This window comes from Salvia miltiorrhiza, chromosome 8 (assembly GCF_028751815.1).
Source record: "Salvia miltiorrhiza cultivar Shanhuang (shh) chromosome 8, IMPLAD_Smil_shh, whole genome shotgun sequence".
Classification (NCBI taxonomy): Eukaryota; Viridiplantae; Streptophyta; class Magnoliopsida; order Lamiales; family Lamiaceae; genus Salvia; species Salvia miltiorrhiza.
The window spans coordinates 23,110,488-23,126,369 of NC_080394.1; the positions used below are offsets into that span (position 1 = coordinate 23,110,488).

At 37.1% G+C, this 15,882-nt stretch overlaps 2 protein-coding genes across 2 annotated transcripts; both read left to right on the forward strand.

Moving 5' to 3' along the window:
• The first annotated feature begins 425 nt into the window (after window positions 1-425).
• LOC131001949 (uncharacterized) lies at window positions 426-9,932 on the forward strand. The gene is made up of 16 exons (XM_057928599.1): window positions 426-915; window positions 1,770-1,945; window positions 2,414-2,567; window positions 2,727-2,779; window positions 3,608-3,751; window positions 3,895-3,999; window positions 4,078-4,203; window positions 5,910-6,065; window positions 6,469-6,575; window positions 6,718-6,880; window positions 7,058-7,123; window positions 7,312-7,405; window positions 7,804-7,916; window positions 8,172-8,242; window positions 8,493-8,646; window positions 9,320-9,932. The coding sequence occupies exons 1-16, from the start codon at window positions 597-599 to the stop codon at window positions 9,734-9,736; spliced, it is 2,418 nt and encodes an 805-aa protein (XP_057784582.1). The 5' UTR covers window positions 426-596; the 3' UTR covers window positions 9,737-9,932.
• Window positions 9,933-12,103: 2,171 nt separating this feature from the next.
• LOC131001952 (rhomboid-like protein 19) lies at window positions 12,104-15,392 on the forward strand. Its single transcript, XM_057928601.1, has 8 exons — window positions 12,104-12,358; window positions 12,536-12,663; window positions 13,387-13,447; window positions 13,560-13,726; window positions 14,303-14,408; window positions 14,527-14,729; window positions 14,816-14,956; window positions 15,134-15,392. Exons 1-8 carry the CDS (start codon window positions 12,335-12,337, stop codon window positions 15,234-15,236), a joined length of 933 nt encoding a protein of 310 aa, XP_057784584.1. The 5' UTR covers window positions 12,104-12,334; the 3' UTR covers window positions 15,237-15,392.
• The last annotated feature ends 490 nt before the right edge of the window (window positions 15,393-15,882 follow it).

Sequence of the window (15,882 nt, forward strand, 5' to 3'; positions counted from 1 at the left end):
TGTATTACCGTTTGCGTGCAATGTTGTATTGTTTGGTGTTGGGATCCCACAAGCAGAGCGTTTTGGCCTGCGTGCGATGATATTTTTCTACCATTTGGGTGATGGTGAAGTCCCCAAAGACTCTCCTTTGTGAGAGGTTTTGAATTCAATCCCGCCTACCGTGTGATGATATTTTTCCACTTTAAGTGGTGTTGTATTCTCGTGTGCGTGCAGTGTTGTATTGTTTGGTGTTGAGATCTCACACACATGGTGTTTTTCGTCTGCATGCAGTGATATTTTCCCACTATTTGGATGGTGGTGAAGTCCAGCATGCGTGCAAGTTGCATAATTGATTATTTTCGTATATATATTGTAATTTCAAAAAAAAGAATTAGTGTATTTTATGAGTATATTAATAAATCGCGACTCAGAGTGTTTGACACAAGAATGGCCAAACTTGTAGTTGACATAAGTAAATTTGTAGCATTGAAAGTTTTATGAGTGGTAGATATGTCATATGAACTTCATTTCATCCAAAGCCAATAACTCAAAAAATCATCCATGCCTCCATTTCCCACATAAAATCAACCTCAATTTCCCCCAAATTCTGCGCCTGAATGTTTTCGGCGGTACCCTCGCCGTCCGCCGTTCTATGCCATGCAGGAGCCCCACCTAGAGGCAGGAACAATCAGCTCAGCAAAAATGACCAAAAATTGCGCAGGAACGCCGGTGCGCTGGGGAACGTGTTGGAAGTCGTGCAGAAGGATGTGAAGTTTTTGGGAGATGGTTTGAGCAAAGGATTGGAATGGGCGAACAAGGCGTTTCGGATTCCTGACCTTTCCAAGTCCGTGGAGGATTTTGTGTGGCTGCGGAATGCGGAGGATCCGCAGGCGGCGGCGCTCCGGTTTCCGTCGTGGCCGCAGCCCTGCTATCCAGGTAGTTGATGGTGTTTCAATTGTTTTTAAAATTCGCCGAGAGGTGAGAGGAAGTTAATAATTTTTTGCTGTTCAGTAGGAGTGGCGGGAGATAGTGTGTTATCGTAGTGTTTGCAGTAGTAGAATTTGATGGGTAAAGTAAAGTGCTGGTTTCAGGAAATCGAACTAGATATAGTTTTCATCATTATTTAGTCATTATCATTGAATGAGCGGGATGACTTGCTTGAGTGTGGATGCAAGTGTGTGACGAGGACATGCAATTGAACTTTTGTGAGTACTGAATGTATATTGCTCCCTTGTTTTCTAGTTTAGGATTAATCGTCATCAGCTTCTGTTTTGGTGATTTTATTTAATACGAAGATTAGATGGGATTTTAGCATCCCTTGTGCAGTGTGTATTACTTTCTTATCCCTTTGGATACTGAATCGAAATGTTATTCTAACACTTCCCTATGTTGACATTGATGTATGTGTAGTGTAAGCTTATATTTGAATGATGAGTCGCCTACTGCCTACCTTGCTTGAGTTGGTTGCATTATCTTGTTGCATGTATATGTATGATAAACAAGTCAGGCAATGACTGTTCTAGCTGAACATAGCTTGTGTGAACCCATGCCAAGCTCTTTTCTGAAAGCACGACTTTCAGAGGCCTGAGCTTCTTGACAATTGGTGAATGAGTATATTGATAAAACTGAAAACGCATGAACCAACTTATTACATCAAACAAATTGAATGGGCATGAAAGCACTAGTATATTTAGTATGTAGTGAAACCATGCTAAGCTCTCATCTGAAAGTAGGACTTTCAGAGGCCTGGGTTTTTATTCCATTCTGATTCTTTTTCTGTGTTCCTACAGAGCTCACTGGTGCTGATTTGTTTCTGGCGGACCTCAAGGCCGTGGAGGTGTATGGATGGTATCTTTACTATTTATCCAAGATGTGGACAAAGCCTCTTCCTGAAACGTACGATGCAGAGAAAGTTACAGAGTATTTCATCTTGAGGCCTCATGTGGTGACCCTCCGGCTTCTTGAGGTAATAAAAAGTTTCGTGCCTGTGTTGGCCACTTGGCCTAGTGGTAGAGTGGTTAATGCCTGAGGCCAAAGGTCTCAGGTTCGACTCCACCGTCATGCAGTATTTTAAATTATTTGTTTCTCCTACCAAAAAAGGTGATGAAAAAAACTTTGAAGGATCTTTTTGTTTGAGTTGAGGATTGTGTTCTTCTGTGCTTTTGTCATACTTGGCGTCAAAATCTTCAACTTATTTGAGAGGACAAGATCCTTGAACTGAAACTTGTGAATTGATCCTTTAGAGATTCTGTATGCTTAACAAACACATGCTTTTTTCTTTTGCTGACTCTATTTTTATCATTCAGCGCTTTGGTAATGCTCTTTTCGTATGTATTGTTGAAAGTTCTTGGTGATGACTCTTTTGAATCAATAGCAACCCGAAGTTAGATCTATTCATCAAACTGCATCCTGACTCGTTCTTATCTTGTGGAAGGTCCTTACTGCCTTTCTTTCCGCTACAATCAAATCCAGAATCTCTAGGATCAGTTGTGGCGCAGAGGAGGATGCTCGCACAAGTGTATCTGATTACAATTTTGGGATAATTTTAAAAGACACTATGCTGAATTTGGGTCCAACTTTTATAAAAGGTAATGCAGGTTCTACGTCATTATAACAAAGCTGGACTGAAAAATAGTTATAGAGCTTGCAGCAATATTTACATGTTTATTGGACTGCAACTTTCCAAATAGATATTAATATTTTCATCTTTTACCCAATTTCTAATGCAATGCTTTATCTGTGTGCAGTTGGTCAATCCTTATCTACAAGGCCAGACATAATTGGTCCTGAAGTCTCAACGGTATGAAACTGAACCATCTATAGACTATATCTTTTGAAATGTTGTGTGCTAGAAGCATCTTTAAATTGAACTAGATAATCTCTAATTTACAACTTGTACAATTTGGGTGTTTCGCCCAAGATTTTGCACCGTTGCATACTTGCATGATACAAAGGCATTTTTTGTTAATGCATCAGCTGAACTTGGTTTTCTATCTTCTCCAATCCATTTAGACGTCCCAGATGTACAGAAACAATGTTCAGCATCTTTATTACTAAACCAGACATATTTGTTCTCAAGAAAAGGAGAGGACACATATGATTGAATATATAGTCTATGCTTCAGTGACAATCCAACACTATCAATCCTAATGCGAACTAATTATATTCGGAGCAGAAGAACTTTGTTGTTACTGAGGACAACTGCATGATTTATTTGCATTGAATTTATTTTGGTTAAGTTCATTCAGTCGGAAACTTTCCTGATCTTCCCCTTATCCTTGTATTATTTGTAAATTGAAATACAGTTTCTGAGTGAGAGTGAGTTCTAAGCAAGTGCAGCTTTTGATCACTGGGTTGAAGAAATGGTAAAGAAGAAAATAGCACACCCAATAATTGGAACTTTGAAGTAGTAACTGTTTCTACTGCAAGTGTATATCTCCTATGAATCAGTCCGACTAACATATCTGTTTAGCTTCTCTTCCTGCTGAAAGAAGGGAGAAAGAAACTCATTTGCTAGTCCTTTGTGCTAATACCGAATAGACAAAATTGATAATTCCTGTGTGCTGGCTATATGCAGAAGATAATTCATATTTCATTTTTCATTTTCTTGGTGAAGTTATGATTGCAGGCATTGTCAGAACTGCATGATCAAATCCCTCCTTTCCCACGGGCTGAAGCAATGAAGATTATAGAAGAAGAATTAGGTTCTCCCGTGGACATGCATTTTAGTTATGTCTCTGAGGATCCAGTAGCTGCAGCTTCATTTGGGCAGGTATAGAAGGTTTCTGTGTTATATTATGGGCTTGGGAAATTAAGAAATTAATATCATTAAAGTAAAAGCTTAAACTAAAGAGATATTTGTTTATGTATGTTAAACTTATACTTTTCTGATGCACTTGTTGACATATTTTACAGGTTTACAAGGCAAGAACCCATGATGGATTTGATGTTGCTGTGAAAGTTCAGCGTCCTAACTTACGCCACATTGTTGTTCGTGATATTTATATTCTTCGTACAGGGGTTTGTCTCAGTCACTAGCATGGTATTTTTCTTTCAAAATAATTTAAGATGCCGAACTAACACTGAACATTTTTTTAGCTAGGACTTCTGCAGAAAATAGCTCAACGAAAAAGTGACCTTCGTCTGTATGCGGATGAACTAGGAAAAGGTTTGATAGGGGAGTTAGATTACAACTTGGAGGCAGCTAATGCTTTAGAGTTCATGGTAATTTTCTTTTACAAACTTTATTTGGTGGTTTCTCATGCAACGATTTCCCCTCCAAATAGGTTTAGGAAGTTTTCTTTATTCATATTGAGCAAGATAACTGCTACCTTGTTGTTATTGTTTGCTTTCTATTTTCACTACGCTGCAATTGCACGGTGTAATTGTACTAGTGGTGAGCAAGGTCGTATTCCACGAGGATTAGTGTTTTAAACATGTGATTAATATTAATTCGTTATCCTAAATCTATGTAGACTAATTATTATCAAGAGGAGTTGTTTCACTATCTATGTTACTTCAGCAATAAATTTCAAGAAACTAAATAAAAGCAAAGGTGAATGAGAGAATTAACGAAGTGGAAGCTATTCTGGAGACTCAACATTAATGCGTAGTAAATGGACTTCAATCTATATTAACTAACTCTTGAATGAACCCTAACTATCTTGGGCAATCTCTAGACTAGCCTTAGCTCCCTCTTGGACGACTAAAATGGTATAGTACGGGTTATAATTGTCGTCCCTGGTCAATTGTTAACCTATAACTCCAGAAAGCACCAAAGATCAACAAACACCCTCACCCAAACTCTCGACCTCCCGGTTTATTGAGAGGCGTGCCTCAAGCTCCTATTCTTGTGTCGAATCTTCTCTCCCGAGTTCAAATCAACACAGTATAAATGCCCAAATGATGGCCAATCATTCAAACAAGAAATAAAGCTTGGGCTCAAGGAGATAAAGACATTCAAACAAGAGTTATATTCAAAATAAACATCAATGCATTACAAACCCATCTAGTCTAATCCCTTGAACAAAGGGATTTAGTCAATCATTCTCATGGAAAATGAAACACCCAAATCAATAGGAAACATAGTTAAAGATACAAGAGTTTAAGGGACAAATTGTATAAACTTTGGCCTCCAATCTCGCTTCCTTGATTGCTTCTTCAAAAATCCTAAAGAATGCTTCTTCTTCAAATGGTGGATGAGATGGAACTGGAAGAGAGGTGGAAGAGTGTGAAATGGAGGCTAGGGTTCAGGATGTGGTGAAGAACTCCTTTGAAAGTACTCTTGGGGTGTATTTATATTGATGGGTAATAAATGAAGTGAGGGGGCCATAATTTGGGTTAAAAATCGGAAGAAAAATGAGGAAACACATTTTTTAGGAACAGGGGGTGTTGCTTGTGGCCCTACCAGCGATGCTGGCTCACCCACTGCGCACGGGCGTGAAAAACGCGCACGGCAGCGGTTGATGCAGCGGGTGCTGGCTCCTGCACGCGTCACCCATTTTGCCTCGTTCTCTCTCGTCCGGTCTCTGAATTGCTCCCCGATTTTTCCTATGTCCTCGTATCGAGCTCCTCTTTGATATTATGCAATCCTTTCATTCCAAATTTGTCTCCATTTTTCTGCACGTTTCCAAGAAAGCAGAACAAAGTATCAATGTTCAACAAAACATCAGATTTGCTGAAGTATTCGTTATAAACATGATTTTCTTACGTGAAACGGCATCAAAAGCATCCTAGGAAGAGTGCAAAAACCATGTTTATCAATTATACATGTAACTGCAGCAGAGATGTATAGCATAAGTTGTTCACATGAAACCATAAAAGAGACTTTTCCCCATCTAGTATGCGGACACTATTAGAACAGTATAGCTATGGCTATTTCACTTTTTAAAAATAGTTTTTGACTGCTATTTCATTCAATTTTCTTGCAGGAAGCTCATTCTCAGTTCACATTTATTTGTTTGCCAAAAGTATATGAGCATTTGACCAGGAAACGAGTTTTAACTATGGAATGGATGGCTGGTGAGAGTCCGACTGAGTTGCTATCTGTTTCTTCTGAGGAGTCTAACCAAAAGCTTCTAGATCTGGTATGCGAATAACTTGATACTATCTCTGCTCAAATTCCTAGATTGTACATAATATGCATCTATTGATTTTAAGAAAGTAGTTAGAACTTCCTGTTTGGTCTATAATGTGTTTGCATGTCTAACCTAGGAACTATTGTAGAAACAAATGAATGTTAGACAGTCTTAATTATAGATAGACAGGATTGACAAGTGGTAGCAAGAGCTACAAAGGATATCCTCAAATTTATACGTCGCACACATGATAGAGATAGTGTCCTGATATTGCAGTATAATCTAGACTTTGCATTTTAACTTATTACAGGAAATGAGTAACGTCAAATCTGCTTGTCCCATTATATTTCTTGATTTAGCTGTATTCTTGTATCATTTTTTAAAGCTCACAGATACTGCTATCCTCCTTTAGGTTAACAAAGGTGTGGAGGCATCATTAATACAACTACTTGAGACTGGCCTAATGCATGCTGATCCTCATCCAGGAAATTTGCGTTACACGTCGTCTGGGAAGCTTGGGTATTAACCTGTTCATAAATAGATAATTAATAGGCACGCACGCTTTAGATACAATTTCAATTCTAAAAATAAGTTTAAACATTGATTTATTATAGTATGACGTCTTAATACCTGGATCCTCTTTAAAATTTTAATGGAATAGGTTTCTTGATTTTGGTTTGCTCTGTCGGATGGAGAAGAAGCACCAGTTTGCGATGCTTGGTGCCGTTGTTCACATTGTAAATGGTGATTGGGCATCTCTTGTGTATGATTTGACGGAAATGGATGTTATTAGACCTGGGACCAACATAAGGCGTTTCACCATGGTAGTATCTATATCATTGATAATTTGGTCCTTCCATGAGTATTCTTGTGTTTTTCTTATTCTCGACTTTCTTTGACTCAATTTTAAACTACTCTCGCATGTGGTTCTTAATTCCATCTTCTGGTCAGTGTTTGCCTCGAAATTTTGCATCAGCTTATCAAATTTCGTAATAATGCAGGACCTGGAAGATGCCCTAGGGGAGTTGGAATTTACCAATGGAATACCAGATGTCAAGTTTAGTCGGGTGAGAATCATGTAAATGTTAGGGAACACTGTTGTCTGTCTATAACACAATCTTTAAATTCGATAAGTAAATCAATAGATACTGCTAATATACTCTCAAATTAAGTTTTATGAAGAGAGATTTGATCTGAGTCTGCTTTTCAGTTAGTATGTGGTCCTATACTAATTTTGGGTTTTCTAATTGTGAAGGTACTGGGTAAAATATGGTCTGTTGCTCTAAAGTATCACTGCCGCATGCCGCCATATTATGTTCTTGTCTTGCGGTCTCTGGCATCTCTGGAAGGTAACTTTTCTGTCTATCCTAAACCAGGAGTGCAAATTCATAACACTTTGTGTGTGCATGCCTCTGTTATAACGCTAGTCTACAACCTATGAATGTTGAAGATGTCGTTGAACATTTTCCTCTGCAGAACCTTGAACAGTTTGAATGATACCGTCACTGTTGGTTATGGCACTAACAAGTACATACACGTGGACTTGAATTCTTCTTTTTCTTACATGAGTTCTCTAGCTGTAAGGATAGCCAACTCAGTTGGGAAGGGACATCATGGAATGTGGATAAAGTTTCCATTTGTCCATGTTTTTCAGCTGCCTTACTTTTCATCTTCAAACTGCACATCTAGTTGTATGCACAAAGATAATTCTTGAAACTATTATTTGAATCCATCTTCTGTTCTGTAGGATTGGCAGTAGCTGCGAATCCAACGTTTAAGACGTTTGAAGCTGCATATCCGTATGTTGTTCAGAAGCTTCTTGTTGACAATTCTTCTGCTACGAGGAGAATCTTATACTCGGTACCATATGGATGATAAAATTTGATTTTATCTTTTCACCTAGCTAACGTCTTCCTTTCTTGTTATGTTATTATTTTCTGGCAAATATCTTTGTATTGGTTGAATGAATGATCGTGAGCATGCATAAATCAAACTTTTACCATCTAATAGACGTCGAGCATTTGGCTATTGTCTATATTCGGAATCGGAATGTATTACCACAGCTTCTGAAATCTTTTTCCCATTATTTTTAATTACTTTGGTTCAAATTTTCAGGTTGTCTTCAACAGAAGAAGAGAATTTCAATGGCAAAAGCTTGCTGTTTTCTTAAGAGTTGGAGCAACCAGGTAAAATAACTACTGGCTTTTCTTCTCAGAGTTCGACATCATAGACATGTCTCTTGCCCTCTAGTTTTGGCGAGTGATGAGAACAAATCATGGCTCTCTATATAAGCTGTTTCTCTTTCAGAAACATTTTATGCTTCTTCTTTTTGTTCTTCCTTTTTACTTTTTTCTTTTTCTGTTTGTTTTGGGAAGAACAGATGCTATCTCCATTGCATTTGATTTAATCTATAACTAGCTTACCATTTGGATCCAGGAAAGGGCTGCAATCATTGGTGCCACAAAATAGTCGTACTTCTCTTGTGCAATCTGCAAATGGAATCTCGCCTGAAGTGAATCTCACAAATCTGGCTTTGAAAATTCTACCATCCAAAAATGGCCTTGTTTTAAGAAGACTCTTGATGACTGCAGTAAGCGTCTATTGCTTGAACCCATTTTTTTTGTTGATTTTTTATCAACATAATCGAACGAGCAGTTATATTGCCTATCATGAAATCACCCCACTAATTCATAATTGTACACCGTGCTCTCTTGTTTCTTTTGTTCCTTTAGATAAACTTCACTTCCTAGTCCAAACTATGAGCGTTTTCTTGTAAATGTCTCATACTTTTAATAACGACAGATTAGTACTCAATAGATCGACTTTGTTTTTGAATCTTGGACATGTCCACTTTTCCGATACTGAAAAAGGAGTGTGGATATCGTACTTGGCAATTGGAATATGTGTGGATATCGTACTTGAATAAAAGTCCACTGTCATTCTGTGGATTTTCTGTTGCCGATGCGCCTATTTGGTACTAGAGAACTGGGCCTGTCCTAGATTTGAGAATTGAAATCAAATTATTAGATACTTCTTTTTTTTGAACGAAAAATTATTATCCAATAATCTGCCATTGTCTTAGTGTGAGACATTTCTGAAAAACGTGCTTGTTTGAACTAGAAAATGATATTTACCCTATTTATTTCTGCTCTTCGTTTGCCCGTTTCTCACTCTGCTTGTGTGCGCATGCGCAAACGATTCATTACATGAATTTTGAGTTTATAATCATTAGTTTGAGACAAAAACCATCTCTTGGAAAACAGGATGGAGCTTCACTGATTCAAGTGCTCGTTTCAAAAGAGGCGAGTTCGTTCCGCCAACAGCTTTGTCAGGTGGTTGCAGACATACTATACAAATGGATCTCTGGAGCTGTAGAGAAAGGTCTCAATATCCTCAAACTCAGTTCTCCATTCACGGCGGCCAACAGCAACCCACAAGTATCTTCTACAAACGATGAATACGTATCCATCCTCAGAGATCGTCGTCTCAGAGTGATCTTCTTCAAGTCTTTCAATTCTGCAAGGAAAGATCCTCTTTTGCTATTGAGATTCTGCTGTGCTTCTTTCTCGATGTTCTTCCTGGCGTCAGCTATGGCTTGTCGGAGAGTGTTGGCTGCCCTCATCGAAGCTTATTTGAGTCGAGCATCCTATAACTCGAAGCAAATCGCTACAGCTAACTAAGGTACGTACTCGGACGCCGTGACTGTTTCTTCTTCAAGCTTCTCATAAAAAGATGATGTGAGGTGCAAAACATCTGCTGAAGATTGTATACATTTTTAACACTGTAAATATGTATACGGTATACCATGTATAAATTATAATACATCCTTCAAATTTTAAACCTAATAAAGGTATAATGAAATGCAAGTATGAGTTATTGATGGAGGCCTACAAGATCGGGATCTTTTACACACACAACACATACACACGTAAGATCGAGATCTTTTTCTTATTTTTTAATAAATTACATAAGTAAATAAAAACAATTCAAGGATCGCGTGAGGGAGGACTTGAATCCAGGACCTTAGGTCTTGGGCATTAACCTCGCGACGGTATGTGTTAGATTGTATTTGAAATGATTCCTCATTAAATTAAAGTTTGAACCAACTTTAATTGATCTGAAATCGAATTAAGGTCGAGTTGAGCCAGTATAGTTTGATATTGCTACACTTGAACCAAATTTAATTGAGCTGATATTGAAGTGATTAATTTTTTCATGAACGAAATGAAAAAGGAATTGTGACAAATTTTTGATGGACGGAGGAGGGAATATTGAACTTAAAAAAAAATTATTTTACGCACCAACTTAAAAATCTATAATAAAATTATTCAATTATTGATTTTTTTTAATTGTACATACTCACAAATTTTCTGGGCAAACTTTGTGTTGAAATGGTCGTTTAAAATCTTATGTGTTCAAATTCGTCGAATACTAATACGATGTCCTTTTGTACATATTAAAACTATGTCATTTGCTTTTAAACAACCAATTAAATTATGGCGTAAATCAAGAATCACGACCATTATGTGCGTGTATTGGCCTAGCGAGAAATGGTTATACCCAAAGACTGAAGTCCTGTGTTTGAGTCCACAATTGTACGTGCTGTCTTTAAATTTCTTTATTTACTTGAGTAATTTATATATCTAACGAGGGAAAGCAACAAGATGAAATCCAAGAAATTAAAGGAATCGAAGCAAACTCTTTTGTTGTAATTTCGATTAGCTATTAGGGATTAAGAGGGGATGAAATAGAGATAAAAGATTTTTAGGGCTTTTAATTCTAGTTAGGAGTAGAGTTGTCAACTGGGCTGGGCCAGCCCGGCCCGGCCCAGGCCCGGTTGAGCCCGTAAGGAGTTAGGCCCAGCCCAGCCCAAGCCCACATTTGAAATGGGCCGGTCCTGGGCCGGGCTTTTTATAAAATATCGAACCCAGCCCGATTCAGGACCACATGTCTAGTGGGCTTGGGCCTCAAATGGGCCGGGCCTCACATGGGCTTATGCTGGGTCGAGTATGATGGGCTTATACTGGGTTGTACTTCGAATGAGCTTCAGTTGGGTACGAATGAGTTTTCAATTTTAGATTGTTTTAAATTTGTAATTATTATCTTTAAATTATTTTGAGCTTATTTATATATTTGACAAATGGTCCTTGGGCTTTAAATAGGTTTAATATTTTATTGGGTTTAATATTTTAGTATTGCTAAATTGTGTAGGGAATTGAATATTGAATAAGAGGAATAAATATATAAATAATATTTAACCTAAATTATTGGGCTTGGACCGGTCCTGGGCTGGGCCTGGTCCTGGTCCTGGGCCGGGCTTGGGCTGGGCTTCTAACGATCCTGGTCCTGGGCCGGGCTTGGGTTTGATAAATAGCCCAAATGGAGCCCATTTCAAAGGGCTGGCCCGGCCCAACTAACCCATTCGATCAAGTGGGCTGGTCCTGGGCCGGCCCATACCGGGCTTGGGCCGGTTCGGGCTGGGCCGGCCCGGCCCAGTTGACAACTCTAGTTAGGAGCCCGAAATGATATTGTTTCCATCAAACTCTAAAATACGACGTAGTTTCTATTTTTCAATGCGGTCCTGTTTATTCCATACGAACATATTTATGCTATGTCCGCACGCAAAAGTCCGATGAATATGCAAAATCATAAAAAGAGTACTAGTCAAATAATTTGAATGCAAGTTTTTAAATTGGTGCGCAACATGAGAATTTATTAAAAGTTAAATAATTTATATACTCTTAAATCAATATCAGATATTCAGATTAATTGATTTTTTTATGGTTCCAAATTTCGTAAATTGTAAATCCACATACCACATATATTACTACTATAATTCAATTTACCATGTCCATCTCCCACGGTTGAAATTTAAAAACAGATATCACTAGCTAAAAAAAATTAAAATAAAAATAAAAATACGAATATAAATGAGTGTGTGTGTTGATTTAGCGATAGATAATTAATATCTAAGAATTGAAGTCTTGGGTTCGAATTTATCATCATACTGTCTTTATATTTTTTTATTTACTTAAGTAATTTATCTCAAAAAAAGAGGGATGAAAGTAGCAGCTCGAAAAATCAGCATTTTCTGAGGGGCAAAATGAATTTTTCCCCAAGTTAGTTTTCTCTGCATTGTCAATGTACCTTAAATCCCATTTATTATACTATTTAATTACTTCATCCCGAAATCAAGAATATTTATAACAAATTTAGATCAGTTTCAACACACAATCCAAAGATATTCAAGCAGATCAGTCCACAACCCCAAACCCACAATGAGCTCCCAACAGCTCCCGGGAGTGAGTTCTCCATCGCTGATCACACTCTAACAAGTTCAAAATTCATGCAATTTAGTCGTTTAACAGTCAAATTTTCGTCAGATCTGAATTGGGTTCCGACTGTTTCTATTTTTGGTGAAGTGGGCTGGTTCTATTTTATTTATTTATTTGCTGATTCTGTTTCTGTTGCTTGATTAGGGCGGAATGAGCAATTACAGTGGATACACAAAGCTGTGCAAGGGATTGGCGGTGGTGTTGGTTGGGGGTCACATTGTTGTTCAGATTTTGCCATCTGCGGTTTCTTATCTTGCTCTCATCCCTGCAAAGTAATATTCGTCTTATTTATTTTTGTATTAGTTTTTTAATTGCATTTATCTTGTTTTCTTATTATGTGTATAATTTGTGGTATTGTTGGTTGTTTGAGTGTATGTTTAAATTAGCTTTAGAGGGGTTGTAGCTGGTGGGTTGTGCTAGTTGGCTTGATCTAGGTTGAAATGTTCTTGAGTCTCTGTTTTAATCACATCATGATAACAAGATCAGTATTTCACCTTTTGACCTTACCAAGTAGAAGAAATTTCTGGGAATCAAGGAAAATTTTTCAGGGGTAAACAATATATGCAGCATTATTAGCCTAAGTGTTTGAAGGTTATAATACTTTAGAAGAACTTTTGTGTCAAGATCTATGGTGCTCTACGTCAATGGCCTCATTTAAAGAGACAGGTAAAAAACCATAATGATTGGCTAATGTTTCAGAAACTCATAAGAGAACATTTTGAGGAGATTTGCTTTAGTTGAAACTGCAAGGTGAGGCTAGTTTGATTCTTATCCACTATTGAATAAGAATAATTATTACATATATATGATCATTGGATAATAATAAATAAAAAAACTGACTGTGGACTTTGGCATGCTTCGTAGAGGGCTTATCCCATTCCTGCTAAAATATTTCATGATGACAGTTTGAAGCTGTATAAGATTTACACTTATATCTTTAGTTATGTAAAACTGAAAAATCACTGCTAATTAATTTCCTGACTGATTTACCATAGGACAATTCCCTTTGCTTGGAATCTCATAACAGCTGGATATGTTGAACAGTCAATACCTGGGGTATGTCATCTCCTACTCTGTTAAATGCCGCTGCAATTATCTATACTGATGGACCTTTTCTTTTAATTTGTATATATATGCCTATAATCCTATAATTGCTATAAATTTGCAGCTAGTAATCAGCATAGTTGGTCTCCTTTTCATCGGAAAGCTGCTCGAACCCATATGGGGTTCTAGGGAGTTTTTGAAGTTCATCTTTGTTGTCAACTTTCTGACATCGGTTTGTGTTTTCGTCACGGCTATCTCCTTGTACTATATTACAACACAGGAAAGTTACCTGTAAGTGATGCTAGAAAAACTCTACGCAGGAGTTAATTTTTTCATGTTCAGTTCTTTAGCCATTTTAATTTTCTTACTTGTCCAAGGGTTCAAGCCGCTCAACTTGCATGTTCAAAACTATTATGAAGCATCATTAGTTGTTACAATTTTATGTCAAATACCTCTATTGTGCCTATTTGTATCTTCTATCCTCTTTAGCTTTGTTCTTTTGTTTTCTTATTGTGTATATATCTCTATAAATGCTTTTCTTTCCTTTTTCTTTTTATATATCTTGTTGACATATTCCTTGACCGTCAGTGCAAATTCTCTTTTACCTTAACTAGCTGAGGCAGTCCAATTTAACTTGACTCCATCTTACGATGATGTAATGTGTGAATGCGACATAGTAAATTTGTTTGTCCATTTTCCTGACCCTAAGTTGTATCTTTATGAATCTCTAATGTGTAACTCCCCCTCCCCAATCTTCAACACAAGGTCTTGTTAACTGGTTAACTAATTGCTTCATAGTACTTGGTGCTGCAAATTCAGTCAAAGTTGTACTTGATACTGTTCCTGCTATTTTTTCCCCTTTTGCAGCTATATGCCTATTTCTGGTTTCCAAGGGGTTCTTTCAGGATTTTTAGTTGGCATCAAACAAATTATACCAGATCAAGAGCTGTCTTTATTGAAGATAAAAGCTAAGGTATGAGTTTTGATATTGGAAAGTTTTTCGTCATTCAATTTTACAACATGCTATGTGAGGTCCCAAATCTTAAACCCTCTTGATTGTTACTTATTTCTGCCCTTTCTCTCTTTTGCAGTGGTTGCCATCTATTGCACTGTTGCTGTCTGTTGTCGTAAGCTTTTTCACAACAGATTCAGCAACATATCTTCCTTCTGTAATTTTTGGCACATATATTGGTTGGATTTACCTCAGATACTGGCAAAGAAAATCAGAGACGAAACTAAAAGGCGATCCAAGTGATGAATTTTCTTTCTCTACTTTCTTCCCTGAACCCCTAAGGTGGTTTACATTTTGAATTAAATTGTTGGACTTTCTTTTCTTATAATTGCAAATCTTGGCAGTTAACTTTAGCTTGTGGTTTGCAGACCCGTAATTGATCCTGTTGCCACAATTTTTGAGCGTCTGCTTTGTGGAAAAAGATCTGAATCCTCAGATGAAACGAGGGGCTATACTTTAGGAGGTTCAGCGTTGCCTAGTTCAGATCCTATTGAAGCATCAAGGAGGAGGTAATCTTTTGTTTGCCTATTACAAAGGAGACTGACGGTTGATTACTTGACTGATTATAATCAGTTAATTTCTTAATTGATTAATTTGCCTGCAATCAAGCAAGCAAATTAATTGTTTGCCTATTACAAAAGAGAGGGTTAATTAGTTAATTTATTAATTAACCTGCTTGATTGCAGGGAAAGAGGTGCTCGGGCACTTGAAGAAAGATTGGCAGCTGAGACTCTGACTGCTCCAGGAGTGCTTGTGGAAACACAAAGAGATGCAACTGAAAATGTTTAGGGATTGCAACTTTTTATGCTGAGTTTCCAGATATGTATATCTTTACAAGTTTGTACACCTATTTGTTAATACATACTTTTTGTTTCTATGAGGAATTTTGGCATATTTTGTTATGATTATGATATGGATAGCACTTATGCATGTTTTATTTGTTAACTGTTTTTGGTTGTGGACCTGTGGTACCAATTCTTTTCCTTACATTGATTTTGGGCCTTTGGTTTTAGCCTGTCCGTCATTATAGTTGTTATCGCATTGTAAAATGGAAATTATTGTCATTTGCACTAAAAAGTGTTACGTATTTTAATGTGCATATTTAGTCGTGTGTTTTTCTAAATCATTTTTTGCAAATTACTTCACAAGCAATTGTTAATTTAGAGAAGTGGCCATTTAGAGTAGCTAAGCTTATATCAATAGTCTGTTTGAGATTGGAGTTATGATAGGGTATATATCTTTAGGAAAGTCTCAAGTGCCTATAAGAATTGTTTTTGTTAGGCACCGCTTCATTTGAGTTGTGATTTAAATGGCTAATATAAATATAAATTCTTGTATCAAATAAACAAAAAAGCTAATTTAAAATATATTCTGTATTTCAAGGGTGAAAGAAGATATGCTTGGTTCTTGAGAAACTTATTAATTCCCAATTCTT

Excerpts from the sequence above, each read along its gene's own strand:
- LOC131001949 (XM_057928599.1), top strand. The coding sequence starts at position 597 with ATGTTTTCGGCGGTACCCTCGCCGTCCGCCGTTCTATGCCATGCAGGA. Across the intron at positions 1,946-2,413 it reads TGACCCTCCGGCTTCTTGAG|GTCCTTACTGCCTTTCTTTC; the intron begins GTAATAAAAAGT and ends ATCTTGTGGAAG. Across the intron at positions 4,204-5,909 it reads CTAATGCTTTAGAGTTCATG|GAAGCTCATTCTCAGTTCAC; the intron begins GTAATTTTCTTT and ends ATTTTCTTGCAG.
- LOC131001952 (XM_057928601.1), top strand. The coding sequence starts at position 12,335 with ATGAGCTCCCAACAGCTCCCGGGA. Across the intron at positions 12,359-12,535 it reads GCTCCCAACAGCTCCCGGGA|GGCGGAATGAGCAATTACAG; the intron begins GTGAGTTCTCCA and ends TTGCTTGATTAG. Across the intron at positions 13,448-13,559 it reads TTGAACAGTCAATACCTGGG|CTAGTAATCAGCATAGTTGG; the intron begins GTATGTCATCTC and ends ATAAATTTGCAG.